The sequence below is a fragment of the Dama dama genome, chromosome 22 (genome assembly GCF_033118175.1).
Source record: "Dama dama isolate Ldn47 chromosome 22, ASM3311817v1, whole genome shotgun sequence".
NCBI classification, from domain to species: Eukaryota; Metazoa; Chordata; class Mammalia; order Artiodactyla; family Cervidae; genus Dama; species Dama dama.
This window is the reverse complement of record NC_083702.1, coordinates 12,698,659-12,716,775: the sequence shown is the minus strand read 5'-3', so window position 1 is coordinate 12,716,775 and position 18,117 is coordinate 12,698,659. Positions and strand designations below refer to the sequence as shown.

Sequence of the window (18,117 nt, the reverse complement as noted above, 5' to 3'; positions counted from 1 at the left end):
TCCAGAGTCCCCAGCATCCACGAAGACAGTCAGGTTTCCCTCTGTGATCACAAGAACTGTGCCCCAATGCCCAGGGCTGTGGAAATCCGTCCAGCACTTTATTTCATGCAAGCTTGTCAGTCACTGAAATGGGAGAGAGCCTGAGGATGGTCCTAGAGTGTCCTGAGCTCCTCACCCTGGTCTAGGGGGACTGCTGATGCCCCCATCTGTCCTCAGGACCCGCACAGCATCATCTTCCTCTGCGACCTCCACATCCACTTCCCAGCTGGCATCATCGACACCATCCGGAAGCACTGCGTGGAGGGCAAGATGGCCTTCGCCCCCATGGTCATGAGGCTGCACTGCGGGGCCACCCCCCAGTGGCCTGAGGGTGAGCCTGCCCTGGGCTCGGGAGGGTAGGAAAGACCTCTGTGCCTTGGTGCTTAACCCGGAGCTGGAGATAGTCCTGTCTACGGCGGCAGCACCCGCTGTCCATCCCTTCCCCTTCCCCGTCTCCGCTCACCTGGCTGCCCTGCTCACCTGGGCAGACCACGAAGTGCCCCAGGGCTGAGCTGATGGCAGCGGCAACAGCGAGGCTGAACAGTTCCTGCCGTATCTTCCCCTTCATTTGTTCATCAGACATTTACCAAGCACTTTCTATGTGCCAAAATGTGTGCCTGCGGAGGATGAAGGGATGGGAGGTTTCCTGCCTGGAGAGGGAGCCGGGCATGGCTGCACCCTTGGGGGCGGCTGTTGTCGGAGCCTCCTGGGGCCTGTCACCAGCGCTTGGTCCCTCCCTGGGGGACTGCTGCCTTCCCTGGACCTGGAAACTTAGCTCAGAGGGCTTTCCCTACAAACAGGAAAAGGGCTCATTCCGATGAGAATCTTCTGCCTCCCAGAAGATACTCTAGGGGTGCGACCCCGGAGCCCCCTCGGTCCACCTCCTGGCCCCGGTTCAGTTCCCCCGGGGCTTGTCTGTCTGCAGGCTACTGGGAGGTGAACGGATTCGGGCTGCTAGGCATCTACAAGTCAGACCTGGACAGGATCGGCGGCATGAACACCAAGGAGTTCCGAGACCGCTGGGGCGGAGAGGACTGGGAGCTGCTGGACAGGTGACTGGGGAGGGGCCTGGGGGAGGAGCCTGGGGCAGGGGCGGGGCTAGAGCCCCCCAGGCCCAGCCCCCTTGGCCCCACTGGACTGGATTCCTTTCCCTGCTGAGTCTGAGCTATTGGAGGGTATCCTGCCTCTGCCTGTGTGGCAGGGCGGGCGTGGAGGGTGCTTGGCAGACTGTTAGGGAAGGGCACAGACTCTGAGCTGTGAGGGTGTGAATGGTAATGTTGTCCCCTGGGTACCTCCCTGCCCACCTGGGAGAACACGGCTGGGGAGGAGGCCAGGGTTTTGGGGGGTTGATGAGAGAGTCAGCACAGGGTCACCATAAGAGCCAGTGTGGACCGTTAAAAGCATCGAGTATCCAGGAGGCTCTGGGTCCCTGGAACCCCGAGAGAAGGGAGCTTTGGGGAAGAGCACAGGCTAGCAGGACACAGGGAGAGGGCATTTCAGAGTGTGTGGGTGGTGAGGAACTGGAGGCTTAGTTTGAGATTCCTCCTCAAAATTCCTCAAGAAATTTGCTGCCAAGGGGAGGAGGGGGAAAGTGGATGACACCTGGAGATTTGAGCTTTAGGAGTGAGGGTGAAGGAGAGAGAGGAGGAGACTCCAAGAGAGAAAGGATGTAATTGCTGACGCTGCATCCAGAGGAGGTAGATGGGGCAAGGTCAGGGGCTCCAGGGGGAGGGGACCCTGATGAGGAAGAGACACTGTTCTCCCTGGAAGACTGGGCACCTCCTCACCGCCTAGTCACTGGGCACCTGCCTGGGCAGGTGATGGACATCCTCCACTCCCTTCTTAGTGGACACCCTCCACTCCCCAGACCCTGGAAGGGATGTGTGGTCATCTCCGGTTCCCAGATGAGAAAACTGAGCCTCCAGGAGAAATTAACGACTTGCCCCAAATCTCTCAGCTCTGACTGTCTTGAAAACCCGATCTGAAAACTTGAAAATTGGATCTGTTTGATTTTCCCCCAGAGGGCAGTCAGGCAGGCAGGAAGGTGACAATACTAAGAGAATTTAAGGTGCAAACGAGGGTGGGTGAGGGAGCTTATGTTAGATAATACAGCTCCCATAAAGCTCCACGGTCAGATCCCAAAGCGGAGAGAAGCCTGGTGTTACCTCCACCCCTGGGGGAAGGCAGACCTCCACAGTTCTGCCTCCTCTGAGGCCCAGGGAGTGAGAAACTGCTCCAAATTCCTGTTACTTCCACCCGCTGGGAACACAGGCCTCCCAATAGACTATGCGACTATGCGGGTGGAAAGGGGGAGGTGGGGGAGCTGGGACAAGGTCTGCTTCTGGACTCCTCCTCCCTCCATCAGACAGGGTGGAGGGACCCCTGCTGGCCAATCTCCAGGTGAGCTGAGTACTTGCGTCCTTCTTCACTGGTCCTCACCGCATCCACCACTGTATCCATTTACCCTTTCTAGGGAGAGGCTCTGAGACACGGCCCAGGCCAAACGGCTCTCTTTGTCCCACACCTGCCTCATGGGAAGTGGCCAGGGCCTGGTGTGGCCGTGGAAGGGGGGCTGGCCCTCCCCCCACTTCCCTCAGTGCTTCTGTGGCTCATCCCACCCCCCTCCCACCCAGGATCCTCCAAGCCGGCCTGGAAGTGGAGCGTCTCTCCCTCCGAAATTTCTTCCATCACTTCCATTCCAAGCGGGGCATGTGGAACCGCCGCCAGATGAAGACGCCATAACCTCGGCAGGGGTGGGGCGCCCGCTGGACCGATGGCTTCGGGCACCTGGACCGCGGTGGCCCGGCCAGTGCCCACTCGCTGCCGGAGCGGGAAGGGAGGGGAGCAGGGGCCGTGGTGGGCCCGAGCAGCCTCCGAGTCGGTCCCCCTTGCCCCGGCGGCTGCCCTCCGCCTCTGGGCCTCCGGGGCCAGGAGACGAGACAGAGGTGGCAGAGTTCTCAGGAAGGGCAGCGGGACCAGGTTGAGGGAGGCGAGCCCAACCTGGGCAGACCACACTGACCAGGAGGCGCCTTCCAGGGCCCACCTGGGGCTCCTTGGGGGGGCAGTGACCATGGACTGGAAGCTCTTCTATTGGGCGAATTTTATTGGGGTTTTACTTTTTTTTTTTTTAACAGAACACCAAAACCACACATGTCCAGACCCAGCATAGACTGTGAGGGGGGGTGGAGTTGTGCATTTAGGAAGGGCACCCCGCCTCCCCTGCATACCTCAGACCCACAGGTGCGTCCCTCGGCCCTGGGGAGCTGGCCCCACGTGGAGCTGTTCCCAGCTCCCCTGCAGATCCATGCCTCCAGGACACACACACTCTCCCAGGTAGCCAACCGACAGCTGGCCGCGGATCAGGGCATTAACCTCACCCTCCAGCTGCACTGACTCCAGGCTGGCTGGAAGCACAGAGGGGACCAACTCCTCCCAGTGCCTCAGGGGTTTGGGGCCAGGGAACCAACAGGGGGTGGTGGGCTCCTGGCTCCCCTGTGCAGGGCATGGCTCCCACATGCATCACAGGTGAGGGAGGGTGGGGGGGGGAATGGCAGGGACGAGAAGCCCCCTTCTGTCCCAGCCACCTGTGAGCTGGGCCTTGGGGACCACATGAAGCAGAGCGGGGAGAGGACGAGGGGAGGTGTGAGGTCCAGGGGGAGGGATGAGAAGGGAAGCGGGAAGCCCGAGTCCTCACAGCTCAGCTCTTCCTGCCGCCTGCAGGGAGGAAGAGGAGAAAGAGCCTCTGAACTGGGGAACGGGCCCCGGGGTGGGGGGGAGGTCTGGGGAGGTCAGGCGAGGGTGTCGTTCTGTCCACAGAGCCGGAGCAGGACTGAAAAGTGAAGCCGTTTCAGGGAGCACAGCCCTCGGCCTCTGTGGCCTGGGGCGCCTTTTCTGTCACCTAGATCACATCGCACATTTCTCTTGCACTAATGATCCCAGGCGCCTCTAGGCTGGGGATGTTTCTACTGCTGCTGCCTTCTGCACTGCTCTGACTCACCACCGGTGTGCTGGATGCGGCCTCGCAAAGCCCAGCATCTGTGAGGAAGGGCCCAGAGCGGGTGCGGCGGGGCCCGGGAGGCCAGCCCGCTGGGCCCAGGCTCGGTGTCGTGAAGGAGTCCAGGTCTCAGAGTGTGGAACTGCAGAGTCCGTCCGGTGGGCCCCGCGCTCACCCAGAGCATGAACTTGGCCTCCGGGAGAATGGAGCCCCGTGGGAACCTTCTGGAGGTTGATGAGAACCCCTGCCTCCCTCCTAAGAAATCAGGAAGGACATGGATTTTTTTGGTTAATAGATTGTGGCTTGTGGATGCTCCATCTGCCCTCAGGCTATGGCCTTTTATGGTCCTGGCTCACACGCCGTGCCTTCGGAGAAGGGCTGTAGGGAGTAGGTGAGAGCTGCGGCTGCCTGGGCGGCCAGGTTTCTTTCTGGGGCTACTTTTATCCCTGGGCGTTGCCCAGCAAGGCCTGAGTCCACCCAGAAGGCCCTCCTGCTTCACTCCTCCTGAGGACAGGTGTCTGCCCAGCCTCCCCTCCCCGGCCTGTCACCCTCTCTGCCCCAGCCAGTGCCTTGCATTCTGTGTTTATTACCTCCACACCATCTGCCTTAATGGAGGGGGCTTGGCATGGCCCCTACTCGGTAGGGAAATGTGTAGGGTGCGGGGAGGGAAAGCGTTAAATACAGCATCTTCTCAGAAAACAAAATGCCCTTGTGTCTTCCTGTTGCCCATCGGGGTGGGAGAGGCTGGGCAGAGGGCCCAGGCTCACGTGGCCATCCCTAAGTTCTGAGGCCTCTGGTGGACATGCCAAGGACGCTCCATATTACCCTTTATCACCTGTCTGTCTGTGTGTTGGAGGGGGCAGCCTTCCCTGCACTGTGGTTTACTCGGGAACGGGACCACGATGTTCCTGTCTGAGGAGCATTTTTTGTGCAATAGATTCATGCGGGTTGGAGCTTTCAGTTGAGAAATGCTGGTGGACACAGGAAGGTTGGATGAGGAGCTGAGGTGTGGCTTATTCTAAGAGAGCAGACAATCGAAAAGTATCTGTGTTTGAGCTGGGCGTGCCCTGTTGATGCATTACAGTACAAAGGTACCATCCTGGTCATATCTGATCTAGGCAGAGATTGAAATTAGTTTCTTTCCTTAAGTACATGCCCAAGACAGGGTGCTGCTGTGAAAGCTGGGGCGGCCAATTTGTTGTTAGTCACTCAATTATGTCCAACCCTTTGTGGCCCCATGGACTGTAGCCCGCCAGGCTCCTCTGTCCATGGGATTCTCCAGGTAAGAATCCTGGAGTGGGTTCCCATGCCCTTCTCCAGGGGATCTTCCTGACCCAGGGATAGAACCCTGGTCCCCTGCATTGCAGGCAGATTCTTTACTGTCGGAGCCACCATCGAAGCCCAGGAGCAGCCAATTGGAGGTTCTCAAAAAGCATCCAGAGCAGACTGGTCTGCTGCTAATGCAGCAGATGGTAATTATCCCAGGCAGGGAAACCTGACTCAGAGCAGAACCCAGAGGATAGGGAGTGACTTAAAAGCCTTTTCCCCCTCCAGGCTTGGGGTTGCTCCTTTGAGCCATTTCCAAGACACAGATGGAGACAGCCAGCCGCCCTCCTGGGTGCTTGAACCTTCACAATCGAAGACACAAATATTGACTCACGGTGGATCTGCAGAAAGCTTTATGGGGAGAAATCATTGCATCCTACAGAAAAGAGAAAACAGGCTGGAGCAGAGGGAAGGAACAGGGTGGGGTCAGAAGCAGAGTCCTTAAGCTGGGCAGACACAGCCTTCCGTAGGCACGCCAAGGCCCAGGAGACAGGTGGGTGGTACTGGAGCTCAGGACTCCAGGCCGAGATGACTCCACTTAAGCCCGGAGAAGAGCCCGTCTTTGTTCCGGTGCCGAGGGTAGTAAGCAGGGATGTCTACACTGCCCTCCAAGTCTAGGAGCTCTCCCTGAAGCTGTATGCTGTGCCCTTCAGCCTGGCAGACCAAGGTGGAGAGAAGGAAGCAGTTCCAGGCCCAGCACCTGTAGGGGAAGCAAAGAAATGAAGAGAAGGCCAGGCCAGACCAGCACCTCAGGCCCAAGTGTCATACAATCCCCCTGGCGCCTTCCCAGGGTGCAGCTGCGGGTTCGGATGCGAACCTGAAGCAGGGCCTGCGGCTCTGTGCTGCCGGCCGGCTCCCTGTGGTCCTGTTGACTCTGTCAAGAACACCCGAGTCTCCCTCTTCCCCCACTAACCGCAGCCTCCACCCTCCCGGGCTGCAGAGAGGCTCAGCCTAGGAGGACAGAGCACAGAGGACTTTGGTGAGTCCCAGCCCAAGCTCCGCTCCAGGACCTCATCCCTGCCCCAGGTCTACACTCTTCCCCTTCTGCCTAGCAAGCATCTCTCTCAGCCCAAACCCGCAGAGGTGAGAAGGGCCACCTGGGCACCTCCCATCTTCCCTCACCTGGGCTCCAGGCCATGTTCAGAGAGGGGTCCCGGCAGGCAGGAGCCCAGTGTTTTGTGCCCCGAAGGCCGTGATGAGGATGTTGATGATGACAGTGATAAAGATCAAGGCGGTGGCCGCATTGTTGAGCTGGTTGAGTCGCCACTGCCTTTCTACCTTGTTGAGGTTCAGTCCAGCTGTGGAGAAGAGGGAGAAGCAAATGAGGGCCTGGGGGTTGGGGGGACAGCCTGTCCAGGTGGGGACAGCCTGGAGCTTCCCCCACCACAGCCCCTCAGAGATCAGGAGTTGGTGGGTGGCCAGTGTGTTGAAATGTCTTCTCCCTCACTGGCCATGTGGGGTGTCCACGCCACCCACACCCATGTGGGGTCAGTACTCAATAGAGCCGACTTTGGAAACTTACAGGGGTCTTCTCAGAGTGGGGAATGCATGCTCTAAGGAATGCTGCTACGAGTTTGAGCAGTCATTTACCAGGCATTGTACTGGCTACTAGATGGGATGCCAGGAGGTAGGTCAGGGTGCCTGCCCGCACTGTGTCATTGTTACTTGGGCACTTGAAGGGCTGACAGCAGGTGAGTGTATGACTGTGGCAGGGAGGCATTCGGGACTTTTCTTCCCACCCACCCCCCGAGGCCAGCTCCAGACCCGGGCTCCTCACCCATGACCACGAGGAGGATTCCGATGACCGCCTGCAGGAGCAGAGAGATGCTAAGGAGGGTGACGAGGGCGGAGTAGTGATGGGAGGACGGACCCTGATCTAGCACCACTTTCAGGTGTGCAGTGTTGGACATGAAGAGTGCCATGTCCAGCAAGCTCTCCGCCAGGCTCTTCTTGGTGGCATAACGGTTCAGGTTGATGGGTCGGCTCCTCCCTGGGCTGGGGCTCCCAGGCTGTTGAGGACAAAATACAGGCTTACCGGGAAGGCTCCGGAAGGGAAGTGGTTGAGAGGCTGGGAAGGGGTGTGCTAAGTCGCTTCAGTTGTGTCTGACTCTTTGTGACCCCATGGACTTAAGCCCCCCTGGATCCTCTGTCCATGGGATTCTCCAGACAAGAATACTGGAGTGGAGTTGCTAATCCCTCCTCTAGGGGATCTTCTCAACTCAGGAATTGAACCTGAGTCTTCTGCATTGGCAGGTGGGTTCTTTACCACTTTCGCCACCTCAGTTTTTCCCTGAGAGGAGAGGGTCACAGAAGACAGGACGAGGAGTTCTGAGGCTGGGTGGGAAAGGAAAAGGCATCTCTCCTCCCAGAACGATGTGGGACCCAAGGCGGGGTGCAGAGTGCCACAGATGGAATGGGAGCTGCGCGCTCGTGGGTCCTGCTCCAACTCGACCTCGTGGGGACCCCTGGAGCCGCAGCCCTGCTCGGGCACACACCCCAGTTGTCATACCTGGCCCATCATATACACAGGTCTGTGAGCACGCATGTATGCACACAGCAATGCAGGCCTGTCAAAAGCTCTTCATTTGTTTGTTATTACTTTTTAGCTAGAATTTATTGATGCGAAATTTACATCTGATTTGCTTTTGAAATATTAAGATGAAGTTTTATTCTCAGGAAGCCACTTACTCTGAAAGAGAGGGTCACAAGCAGGGCTGTGGGGTCAGGGGGCAAACTGAATGCTGCAGGCAACCTGAAGTCACTCAAAAGAACTGGAGTGCGTTTTGAGGCGATTAATGTAGGATGGCGCTGGGGATGGATGCATCGCCTAATGAGAGCCCAGAGCGGGGGAGACACGTTGAAAGGTTCTGGTCCCGCAGGGCACCGTTGCCCCGTGTCCACGTGGTGGCGCTCGGGTACGAAGGAGCAGTTTGAGCAGCAGGGGTGGGGGCGCTGGGGGGGGCGGGGGGAGGGTACAGGTTGGTGTTTCTCCCCGAGGAATCCACTGACAAGGCAGGGTTGGTGTGGTACCTGGACCCACGGAGGCTAGGATGGGAGCCGGTTCACAGGTCTGCCTCGGCTGACCTAAAACCCACCAAAGGTGTGAAACAGGGGTAGAAATGACCCAATGCTGACTTGGGTGGGCCGGTCACCCTGCAGGGTAGGGACTGTGGTTAGAGGACAGAAGGCTGAGAGACCCAGGGAGGCGCTGCCTAGAAAGGGGTCCCCGTGACAGTCATGTCCAACTCTTTGTGACCCCATGTACCAGGCTTCTCCACCCGTGGGATTTTCCAGGAGTAAAAGAGTACTGGGGTGGGTTGCCATTTCCTTCTCCAGGGGATCTTCCCGACCCAGGGACTGGACCCGGGTCTCCCGCATTGCGGGCAGATGCTTTACCCTCTGAACCGCTGGGGAATCCCCCAAAGCGGGGGAAGGGTTTTCTTAAATTCCTCTGGACGGTTTAGATGCAGCCTTGCCCTGAGGCAGAGGGATGGCTGAAATGACCAGAGGGGGCCCTCCCTATGGCCTGAGGATCCGATTGGATGAACCCCCGAATCCTGATGGATGCCCCCCTTTTGTTGACAGCCGGGAGCCCAGGAGCGACCCCTTCCCCCCTCCCCCGCCCCGCCCCGCCCCGCCCAGCGGCCGGTGGGCGGGGACGGCCGCAGGGGGCGCGCCTGCCCCGGGCGCTGGTCCTTTAAGGCCGGGCGTCGCGGGAACAAAGGCCCGGCCTGCGCGCACCGGCCTGAGTCACTTCAGTTCCTCTGCCCGCGCCCGCGCCCTCCCCGCCCGGCCTGGCCCCTCCTTGCCCCTCCTGCGCCTAGGAGTCTGAGGATGCGGCGCGGTGGGCGCAGGCCGCCCGTGGCCCCTGTATTTGTCTGGCTTCTCTGAGCGGGGGCCGGGGCCTAGGCGCTCTGCGCGCCCCCCGCCCCGGCTCTGGACCTCACACTTTGGGCCTCAGTTTCCACACCCACAACCGGGGGTGGGGGCGGCAAATGCCATTCGGGAGGCGTCTGAGTGAGACGGAAAGAGTTCTCCGAGTCTCGCTTTTCCCATCTGAGGTCTGTATCACAGGGAACCCGGCCCCTCAGCGTCTGTCTCAGCCCCCCTCATCTCCGCCCTCGCGCCCGCACTGTTCCTCCAGACAGGCCCCCCAGACCCCGGGGTCCTCCTTAGAGATGCGCGGCCCCCAGCCTGCCCACCGCGCCGTCTGAGCACCCAGGCCGGTTCTGCGGACACGAAGTGGGGGCCGGGCGTTCTCGGCGGCAAGGGCACGTGGGTGTGGAGAGCGGGACTGGTTAGACCCCGCTCCGGGTCGCGGGCGTCCCACGCCGCCGCCGCCGCCGCCGGCGGGCACAGCCGGGCGCGCAGTCTTTCTCGCCCTGCCCTCGGTCCGTTTCAGACTGCCCTGTCCCCAGCCCGCTCGCCAAGTCCAGCTCCCCAGGCTGGTGTGGGTTCCAACCCTTGAAACCGTGGACTGCTCCATTGTTCCTCCAGACGGTTATTTATCCCTTAATCCTTGCTGGCCTGTGTTTTTGTTTTCTTGAGGAAACTTGGTTTGGATAGGAAAGGAAGCCTTTTTGAGCAGAAAAGTAAACACAGTTTTGCAGTTGTTTATTGACCCAGCACCTGGGTGGGCTTCTCTCGTAGCTCCGTTGGTAAACAATTTGCCTGCAATGCAGGATACCTGGGTTCGAGTCCTGGGTTGTGAAGATCCCCTGGAGAAGGAAATGGCAATCTACTCCTGTATTCTTGCCTAGAGAATCCCATGGACAGAGGAGCCTGGCAGGCTACAGTCCATGGGGTTGCAAAGAGTCAGACACAACTGAATGACTGAACTGAACTGTCCATAAAGCCTTGATAAAATAATAATGCACAGTGTACAGGATAGATGATTTCTTGTGTCCCTGCCAAGCCAGGGCGGTCTAGGTGCGGGGAAGTCCCTTCTCTGAGTGGAGTCTCAGGGGCCGGGGATTTACCCTCCAAGAGGCAGAGGTCAGGTGGCTGAGCACCAGGTCAGGGTCAGAGGCCCTGAGTCACTCACCCTAGGCAGCTCCAGGGCAGGGACGACCCTCCATTGAGTCAGTCGACCCTGAGAGGAGCCACATGGCAGTTTCCCTGTGGATCAGCTATAACACAGGGCATCAGACACAACAGGCCCAGAGGAGCCGTGGGCTGTTGGCCTCAAGATGCCTGACTACCCAGAAAAGCCACCTGGCAGGAAATGGCAAAGAGCCAGGCTGGTTTCAAAAAAGGGAAAGGCGGATCCTAGACCAGGAAGAGTGATTCCTTCAGGTGTGTGGATTGGGGCGACCTACTATGCCAGCTCACCTTTAATGAGGTGCTGTAAGGTGAGTGCAGAAAAAAGCAATCCGGGCAGTCAGGCAAGAAAAGGGAAAATTATTAGAGGGAAAAGAGAGAGTGACTGACTCTTAAGGAGAACCAGCGTCCTCCCTTTCTGACAGAGTCCTTCTTATACCCCGCCAATGAAAAATTCTCCGAAGGGATGGTCATGTAGCCGGAGGTCTGGAATCTGGTGGTCTCGAAGCTTTGAGAAGATAGGCGCCAGCGAGATAACAGTCTGCCATTTGGGCAGTTTGGTCAGTCTCAAGGATCACTGTGATTTATTCTTTGTTTGCAAGGTCAACATAATGAGCCATTTTAACAATGAGCCCCCATGTAGACCCTATCACCTGTGAGCCCTCAGCCTCTGTCAGGGTTAAGTGTGAAAAGTCTGTCCTACTGTGGGCTTGCACAGTAGGCCCCGGAACTGGGGATGACAACAGCTTCCTCTTACAGATTACGGACCTTGTGCCTGACTCAGCTAAACACAGGACATGAGTCATCTTACCCAGTCCTCACACAGTCCAGTGCAGTTGGTCAGGGCACCCTTAGGTTGGTTGGTCTGTCAGTCGCTCAGTCGTGTCTGACTCTGCGACCCCATGGACGGTAGCCTGCCAGGCTCCTTTGTCCATGGGATTCTCCAGACAAGAATACTGGAGTGGGTTGCCATTTCCTTCTCCAGGGTATCTTCCCTACCCAGGGATTGAACCTGTGATTATTGTAGTTGAAAGAAACGGAGGGTCTCCGAGAGTCTAGGTAACTTGTTCAAGGTTTGGCAACACAGGTTTTATGCCAGTTCTCTATTTGCCAGAGCCTGTAATTGTAACTCCTACACTTCAGCCTCCCAAAAGACAGACTCCCAGCCTCCAAGGAGTTTAGGATCTAAAGATAGACTCATGTGGCTTCAGATGAAAGAAGACCGAATGTACACTTACTCAGGGGAGGTATAATACCCCTCCAGGGGCGACACTTGCCTTGGGCTCCCCTGGTCACAGCACGGCTGTGTCCTGAGCCCCTGCAGAAAGGGCCCAACACCCATAATCAAAAGGCTAGAGTTCACACTGCTAAGAGGTGACCCGGGCAGCTGGGAGAATAGGGTTGACAAAACTTTCATCTGGATGTTTTGGGTTTTGATCCCTCTGAGTGTTTGAGCTGTCATAAAACAACAACAGCAAAATTAAAACACAGTATGCAAGACTTCCCTGGTGGTACAGTGGATAAGAATCTGCCTGCCAACCCAGGGGACATGGGTTCCATCCCAAATCTGGAAGATTCCATCTGCTTTGGAGCAACTGAAGCCCGTGGACCACAACTCTTGAAGCCTGTGTGCTTAGAGCCTGTGCTCCATAAAAAGAGAAGCCACCGCAATGAAAAGTCTGCTCACCGCAACAAAGAGTAGCCCCCTGCTCAATGTAACTGGAGACCCAGCACAACCAAAAGTAAATACATTATTTTCAGAAAAAGAAGTATGGACCCCAGGAGGCCAATAATTAATATAAAGCAGAACTTATAATTCTGTCTCACCCAGGCCCCAGCTTCTCCATGTGTAAAATGGGAAAAATAGGCCCTGGTTAGCTCAGAGGGCTATCCAAAAGATCAATGAGATAACCTGGGTGAATGTGCTTTGAAGACAAGCCTTAGAGCAAGGAGATGAGAGAGAGGGAAGTCCCTCCCACACAGGCCCACACTCCCACCTGTGGGCGGAGAGGCATCTTGGCCAGGCCCCGCCCACACTTCAAGATTCCCTTTTGTCATCTCAGCAGCCCCTCACACCCTTCTTTGTAATGGTTCCGCACCCAAGGGGGGCTTCCCAGGTGGCACTAGGGGTAAAGAACCCACCTGCCAATGCAGGAGATGTAAGAGACGTGGGTTCGATCCCTGGATGGGGAAGATCCCCTGGAGGAGGGCATGGTAACCCACTCCAGTATCGCTGCCAAAGCCCATGGAGAGAGGAGCCTGGCGGGCTCCAGTCCATGAGGTCGCTAGGGTTGCCAAGAGTCAGAACACTTAACACTCACACATGCCCATCCCATCGGAAACCTTTCTCTTCACCCTGGGGAGCCTCTTTCAGGGCAGGAGGTTCTCAGACAAGCCCACCTACCCTGGGTTCCCTGCTGTGCAGACCCGACTTCCCCACCCCCACCCCCTGCCTGACTGGCTCCCATCTCCCTCTCCAGCCCTCCCTCCCGGGAGGGGCCGAGACTCACCCTCCCTCCTGGGCCACACCACATGACTCACGGAGCCTGAACACACCCCACCCTTCCTCCAGCTCTGCTCCCTCCAGGACTGAAGGCTTTTCTCCCTGGTGCCCACGCCCCAACCCCACCCGCAGGTCAGCCCTCCCTTCTTAGACCCTCTTCTCCAGGAGGCCCCTCCAGTGCTTGCTTTCCTTGGGGAAATACATCTTCCATGTTCCTGGGTGCCCGGCTCAGTGGCTTGCCCACATTAAATGCACAATAAATGATGACAGCATTGATCTTTTTTATATGAAGGATTTACTTCAAGGAATTTTTCCAGAAAAGGCAAAAAAAAGGAGGGATTTCTGAAGGGGGTGTTGCAGACCCAAGAACTGCTGGGTGAGGGGCATGGTGCTTGGACAGTGAATATCAAACTGAAGCCCCTGGCCCAGGGGCAGCCCTTTTTCCTGGCCTCCGGGAACCAATGACTCAGGCTGGCCGCTGCCACTGGCCTTCAGGCCAAAGCCCGCACAGGCCTAGAGCCCCGAGGCCTGCGTCTGGGGCCGGCACTCAGCCTGCTGCCTTGCTGTGCCAAGCACAGTGGGTCTCGCCCTTAAAAGTCAACAGTCTGTAATCCACCGCGGGTGGGGTGTCCGCGGGCTGTTCCCGTAATAACACCCAACTGGTCCAGAAGCCTCCTCTCAGGCCGGGGGCGCAGCCTTGCGAGGCGCCAGCCCTCCCCCAGGTGCCCGCTGGCCTTGCTGCCGGCACTCCGGACTCGGGCCGCTCAGAGACCGCCCCGGGAGGGTGTGCAGCGCCTCCTCGTCCGCCAGGGGGCGGCAGCGCACCGCGCGGCCGGGCCGGAGGGCGGCTGATCCCGCTGAGGTGAGCTGACTCTGACAAAAGGGGGTTAGAGGGACTTCCTAGCGCTTCAGTGGGTATGGCTCGGAGTTCCCAATGCAGGGGGCCCGGGTTCGATCCTTGGCCGGGGGACCAGATCTCACGAGCCGCAACTCAGACCCAGTGCAGCCAAATTACTCCCCCACCCGGCCAAGGTTCTGTGTGGATTTGCCACACAGATACTTCCAAAGAAATGCAGCAGGAGTTCTTTCCGAATAAGCACATTGCTCTGGGGCTTCGAGACCGGCACTTTGCTCCCGGCTTTGGCGTTCTTGGCAGCATTCCCCAAGCCCGCCTGACCCACCTCTGCTCATGGTAACCCTGCCCCATCCTTCTAGGACCAACACGCTGGCCAGAATTTAAACAATGATAACCGAATACTGAGAATGCCGTATACTGGCGTGACCCCCATGAAGGGGGTTTTTCTCTTTTTTTTGGCCACACCAAGCGACTTGCAGGATCTTAGTTCCCTGACCAGGGATTGGATTTGGGCCCTTGGCAATGAAAGCCCGGAGTCCTAATCACTGGACTGCCAGGGAATTCTTGTGAAGTGGGTATTAACAGACTCGTTTTACACGTGAAGATATTGAGGCTCAGAGATTAGCTGCCCAAAGTGACCAGATAATAAGGGACAGTCCTAGCTCCAGAACCCTACACCTGAATTCTCTTTTCTGTTACACACCTGTGGTTCTGAAAGTGTGGTCCCTGAAGCAGCAGCACCTGGGCACTTGGAAACGCAGATTCTCAGACACCACCCTAGACCTTCTGAGTCAGAGATGCAGGCTGGAACCCAGCCATCTGTGTTTTCACAAGCCTCCAGGGGATTCCGACACGGCTGAAGTGTGAGTGCCGTCCATCTACTCCACGCTACCACACTGAAGCTGGCGCTTCACATGCCTGCCACCATCTAAGCTCTATGCTAGACCCTTCCTTCCGTTGACTGTCCCTGAATTCTTTTAACAACACCCATTTTACAGACGAGATGGGTGAGGCTCAGAACAGTTCAGTACTTTTTGCCCTGGGATCACCCAGCTGTTGATCTTAAGAGTTGGGATTTGAACCCTGACAGGCTCTGGAGCCTGTGTCCTTAACCACTATAGTCTTTGCATGCATGCTCGGTCGCTCAGTCCTGTCTGACTCTTCGTGACTGTATGGACTGTGGTCCACCAGGTCCTCTGTCCATAGAATTTTCCAGGCAAGAATACTGGAGTAGGTTGTCAAGCCCTCCTCCAGGGGATCTTCCAGATTTAGGGTTTGAACCCACGTCACTTGCGTCTCCTGCATTGACAGATGGGTTCTTTACCATTGAGCCACCTGGGAAGCCCATTATAGTCTTTAGTCCCTGGAAACCCCTCAGAGGTGTACCCTAGTCTGAAGGATGCAGAGGGAATCTTCCCCGCTCTTCTCACTGAACAGGGAGTAAACCCAACCCTGCGTTTGGCTCCAGCTGGCAGCACAGACAACCAACCCCAGTTCCCAGTGCCAGGTGCTGCCCACCCTGTTTATAAAGCCTGACCTGATCACCCTCAGACTGTCTTCATGTCTTCACTCAAACATTTACAGAACCTTTCTTGGTTTTGTAGAACCCTAGATTTTGTGGTGGAACCTGAGTCCAGATGGGAGACGGCACACAGGTAAGTGAAAACAACTCTCAGAACAATTAATCATAAAGCAAGTAGGTTCATCAGTACCGTTTTGTAGATTCCATATATGTGCATTAATATACAGTATTTGTTTTTCTCTTTCTGACTTACTTCACCTAGAGTGATGGGAAGGGGGATGAAGGCTCAGGAGGGAGGGGAGATATATTTACATACATATATATGTGTGAGTGTGTGTGCTCAATCCCTCAGTTGTGTCTGACTCTTTGACCCCATGGACTGTAGCCCACCAGGCTCCTCTGTCCATGGGATTCTCCAGGCAAGAACCCTGGAGTGGGTTGCCATTTCCTTCTCCAGAGGAATCTTCCCAACCCAGGGGTCGAACCCACGCCTCTTGTATCTCCTGCATTGGCAGGTGGATTCTTCACCACTAGCAACACCTGGGAAGCCATTATAAACCACCTGTATATATATCTATGGGCTTCACGTGGCTTCAGTGTGGCTAATTCATGTTGTACAGCAGAAACCAACACAACATTGTAAAGCTGCTATCCTCCAATTTTAAAAAGTCATAAAGCAAGATATCAACATTCCACATGACAGTGCACCTTAATTTTGTCCCTTCCCACTGGATGATACGTTTGCAGGAGGTGAGAATTATTTCCTTGGAACCTCAGGCAGTTAGAAGCCGCGAGGGCTGTGCCGACAGTCCCTGGCCGCCATCCAGGGGAGCAGACCTCATCGGGAGATCATATCTGACACGGAGATGGGAAAAGGGAAGGTGGTGAATTTCCCACCCCACCCAGCCATAAGCAGAGCCTGCCAAGATCCAACATGTCCTCAGCTCCCTGGCATGTCCAGAGGTCCCTGCCTCTCCCATATACCCCTGCTCCCTGCATCCCCTAACATGACAAGGCTTAACAGAGAATCAAGTGCCTAAAGGGGGAAGCAGAAAGGGAGATAGCAGGGCCTTTTAGTCCCACCCCAGTAGATAAGCTTCACGGGAACAAGGACTTATCTGTCTTGCTCACTGCTGTGTCCCAGAAATCGGCACCTAGCCCAGCGCACTGAATGACAGAATGAGGGCTCTGTCACCCCTGTGTTCATTCAGAAGGGGCTGAGGAGGCAGGACCACCAAGCAGCGCTCCCTGGACCTCCCACATGGAGCTCTCCGCGGGGACAGGAGGTGGTCATCTTCCACGGGCGTGTCCACTCCTGACGCGGCCCTGGTATGACTTCACAGCCTCTGTGTGTGTGTGTGTGTGTGAGTGTGTGTGTGTCCACTGTCTCTGGGGTGAACTGTGCCTGGTGCCGGCCCTGGACAGGCAGGCGCAGGGCAGGAGATGCTATTGTTCTCACTGCTGTACCCAGCTGCCACTCCAGGCGGGTGAGACCCAGAGAGTGGGCACTGGGTGCCCATGAATCAAAGCCAGTGCACATGGCCCTCAATGTCAGCCAGCCCTGGGACTTCTCTGGTGGTCCAGCCGTTAAGACTCCATGCAGGGAGCTCACTGCAGGGAGCGAGGGTTCCATCAGTGGTCAGGGAAACTAAGATCCCTTAGAGGCTGCACAGTGTGGCCAAAAAGTAAAAAAAAAAAAAAAAATCAGCCATCTCTGAGTCATATGCCCCCTTGGGCCCAGCGCCTAACTGCCCCAGCCCCAGGAATCATCAGCTCTCCCTCCAGGCCCAGCAGAGCTGAGCCATCTTCCCTCCTTAGGATCACAGCTCCCGGCCCCAGCTCCTGCAGCCTGCGCAGAGGCTCTGGTGTCGTGGGCCAGGGTCTGAAAGAGATGAAGGTCAGGGGATGGGCGGTTCTGCACTTGGAGCCAGGGCTGCCGTCTCTTCCCCCGGTGACCTCAGGCAGCTTGTGAGACCCTCTGTTTCCCAGCCTCCTCTTTGGCAAAATGAGAGGATGCCAGCCCTTCAGCTCCTTTGTTGTGAGGAGCTAGTGTGTGATTAAAAGAGTGAGCCGCTGCTGAACTTGGTCAAACCCTCGGCTAAAGGGCCATGGAAGCCCCAGGCCCGTCCTCACCCAACCCCCCCGGGCTCCTCGGGAATGACCCATTGGGGTCACTGCCCATGCGGGACAGCCTGAGCTCCAGAACACTTCACATGTTCAGCCTCTCTTTCCATAACTGCATTTCTCCAGCTCTTATCACATTCCAGGCCCTCTTCTAAGCATGTTTATGTGTTATCTCAATTCCTTCTCATAGACCGTAAGAGGGGACAGGCAGGTTTAGAGAAATTAAGCAACTTGCCTGAGGTCACACAGCTAGAGACGGGGGAGTCGAGATTTGAACCCTTGTCTGTCTGGAAAAAGTGGAAGCAGTGACAGATTTTATTTTCTTGGGCTCCCAAATCACTGCAGTTGGTGACTGCAGCCACAAAATTAAAAGATGCTGGCTTCTTGGAAGGAAAGCTATGACAAAGCTACACAGCGTATTAAAAAGCTGAGATATCATTTTGCCTACAAAGGTCTGTATAGTCAAAGCTACGGTTTTTCCAGTAGTCATGTATGGATATGAGAGTTGGACCCTAAGGAAGCCTGAGTGCTGAAGAACTCTGGTGCTGGAGAAGACTCTTGAGAGTCCCTTGGACAGCAAGGAGATCAAACCAGTGAATCCTAGAGGAAATCAACCCTGAATATTCATTGGAAGGACTGATGCTGAAGCTGAAGCTCCAGTACTTTGGCCACCTGATGCAAAGAGCTAACTCATTGGAAAAGACCCTGATGCT

General features: G+C 56.6%; 2 protein-coding genes and 1 long non-coding RNA gene across 7 annotated transcripts in view; 2 read left to right on the top strand and 1 right to left on the bottom strand.

Moving 5' to 3' along the window:
• Positions 1 to 3,591, top strand: part of B4GALNT3 (beta-1,4-N-acetyl-galactosaminyltransferase 3) — a 97,212-nt gene extending 93,621 nt beyond the window's left edge. For all 3 annotated transcript variants that reach the window (XM_061124678.1, XM_061124677.1, XM_061124679.1), the window contains exons 18-20: positions 217 to 370; positions 965 to 1,091; positions 2,673 to 3,591. In XM_061124678.1, the coding sequence (XP_060980661.1) occupies positions 217 to 370; positions 965 to 1,091; positions 2,673 to 2,781 (390 nt within the window). In that variant the 3' untranslated portion in view covers positions 2,782 to 3,591. The remainder of the gene's footprint in view (positions 1 to 216; positions 371 to 964; positions 1,092 to 2,672) is intronic.
• Positions 3,592 to 5,694: 2,103 nt separating this feature from the next.
• NINJ2 (ninjurin 2) overlaps positions 5,695 to 18,117 on the bottom strand; it is a 74,486-nt gene continuing 62,063 nt past the window's right edge. Inside the window, exons 2-4 of the mRNA XM_061124052.1 lie at positions 7,137 to 7,368; positions 6,482 to 6,657; positions 5,695 to 6,059 (exon numbers count right to left, since the gene is read on the bottom strand). Coding sequence (XP_060980035.1) covers positions 6,500 to 6,657; positions 7,137 to 7,368 — 390 coding nt within the window. The 3' untranslated portion in view covers positions 5,695 to 6,059; positions 6,482 to 6,499. The remainder of the gene's footprint in view (positions 6,060 to 6,481; positions 6,658 to 7,136; positions 7,369 to 18,117) is intronic.
• Positions 15,361 to 18,117, top strand: part of LOC133043226 (uncharacterized) — a 96,129-nt gene continuing 93,372 nt past the window's right edge. For 2 of the 3 annotated variants that reach the window (XR_009689672.1, XR_009689670.1), the window contains exon 1: positions 16,428 to 16,609. This is a non-coding gene — a long non-coding RNA (uncharacterized LOC133043226). Of the gene's footprint in view, positions 15,414 to 16,427; positions 16,610 to 18,117 lie in introns of those variants that run through there. The other variant, XR_009689671.1, reaches the window with a different exon arrangement.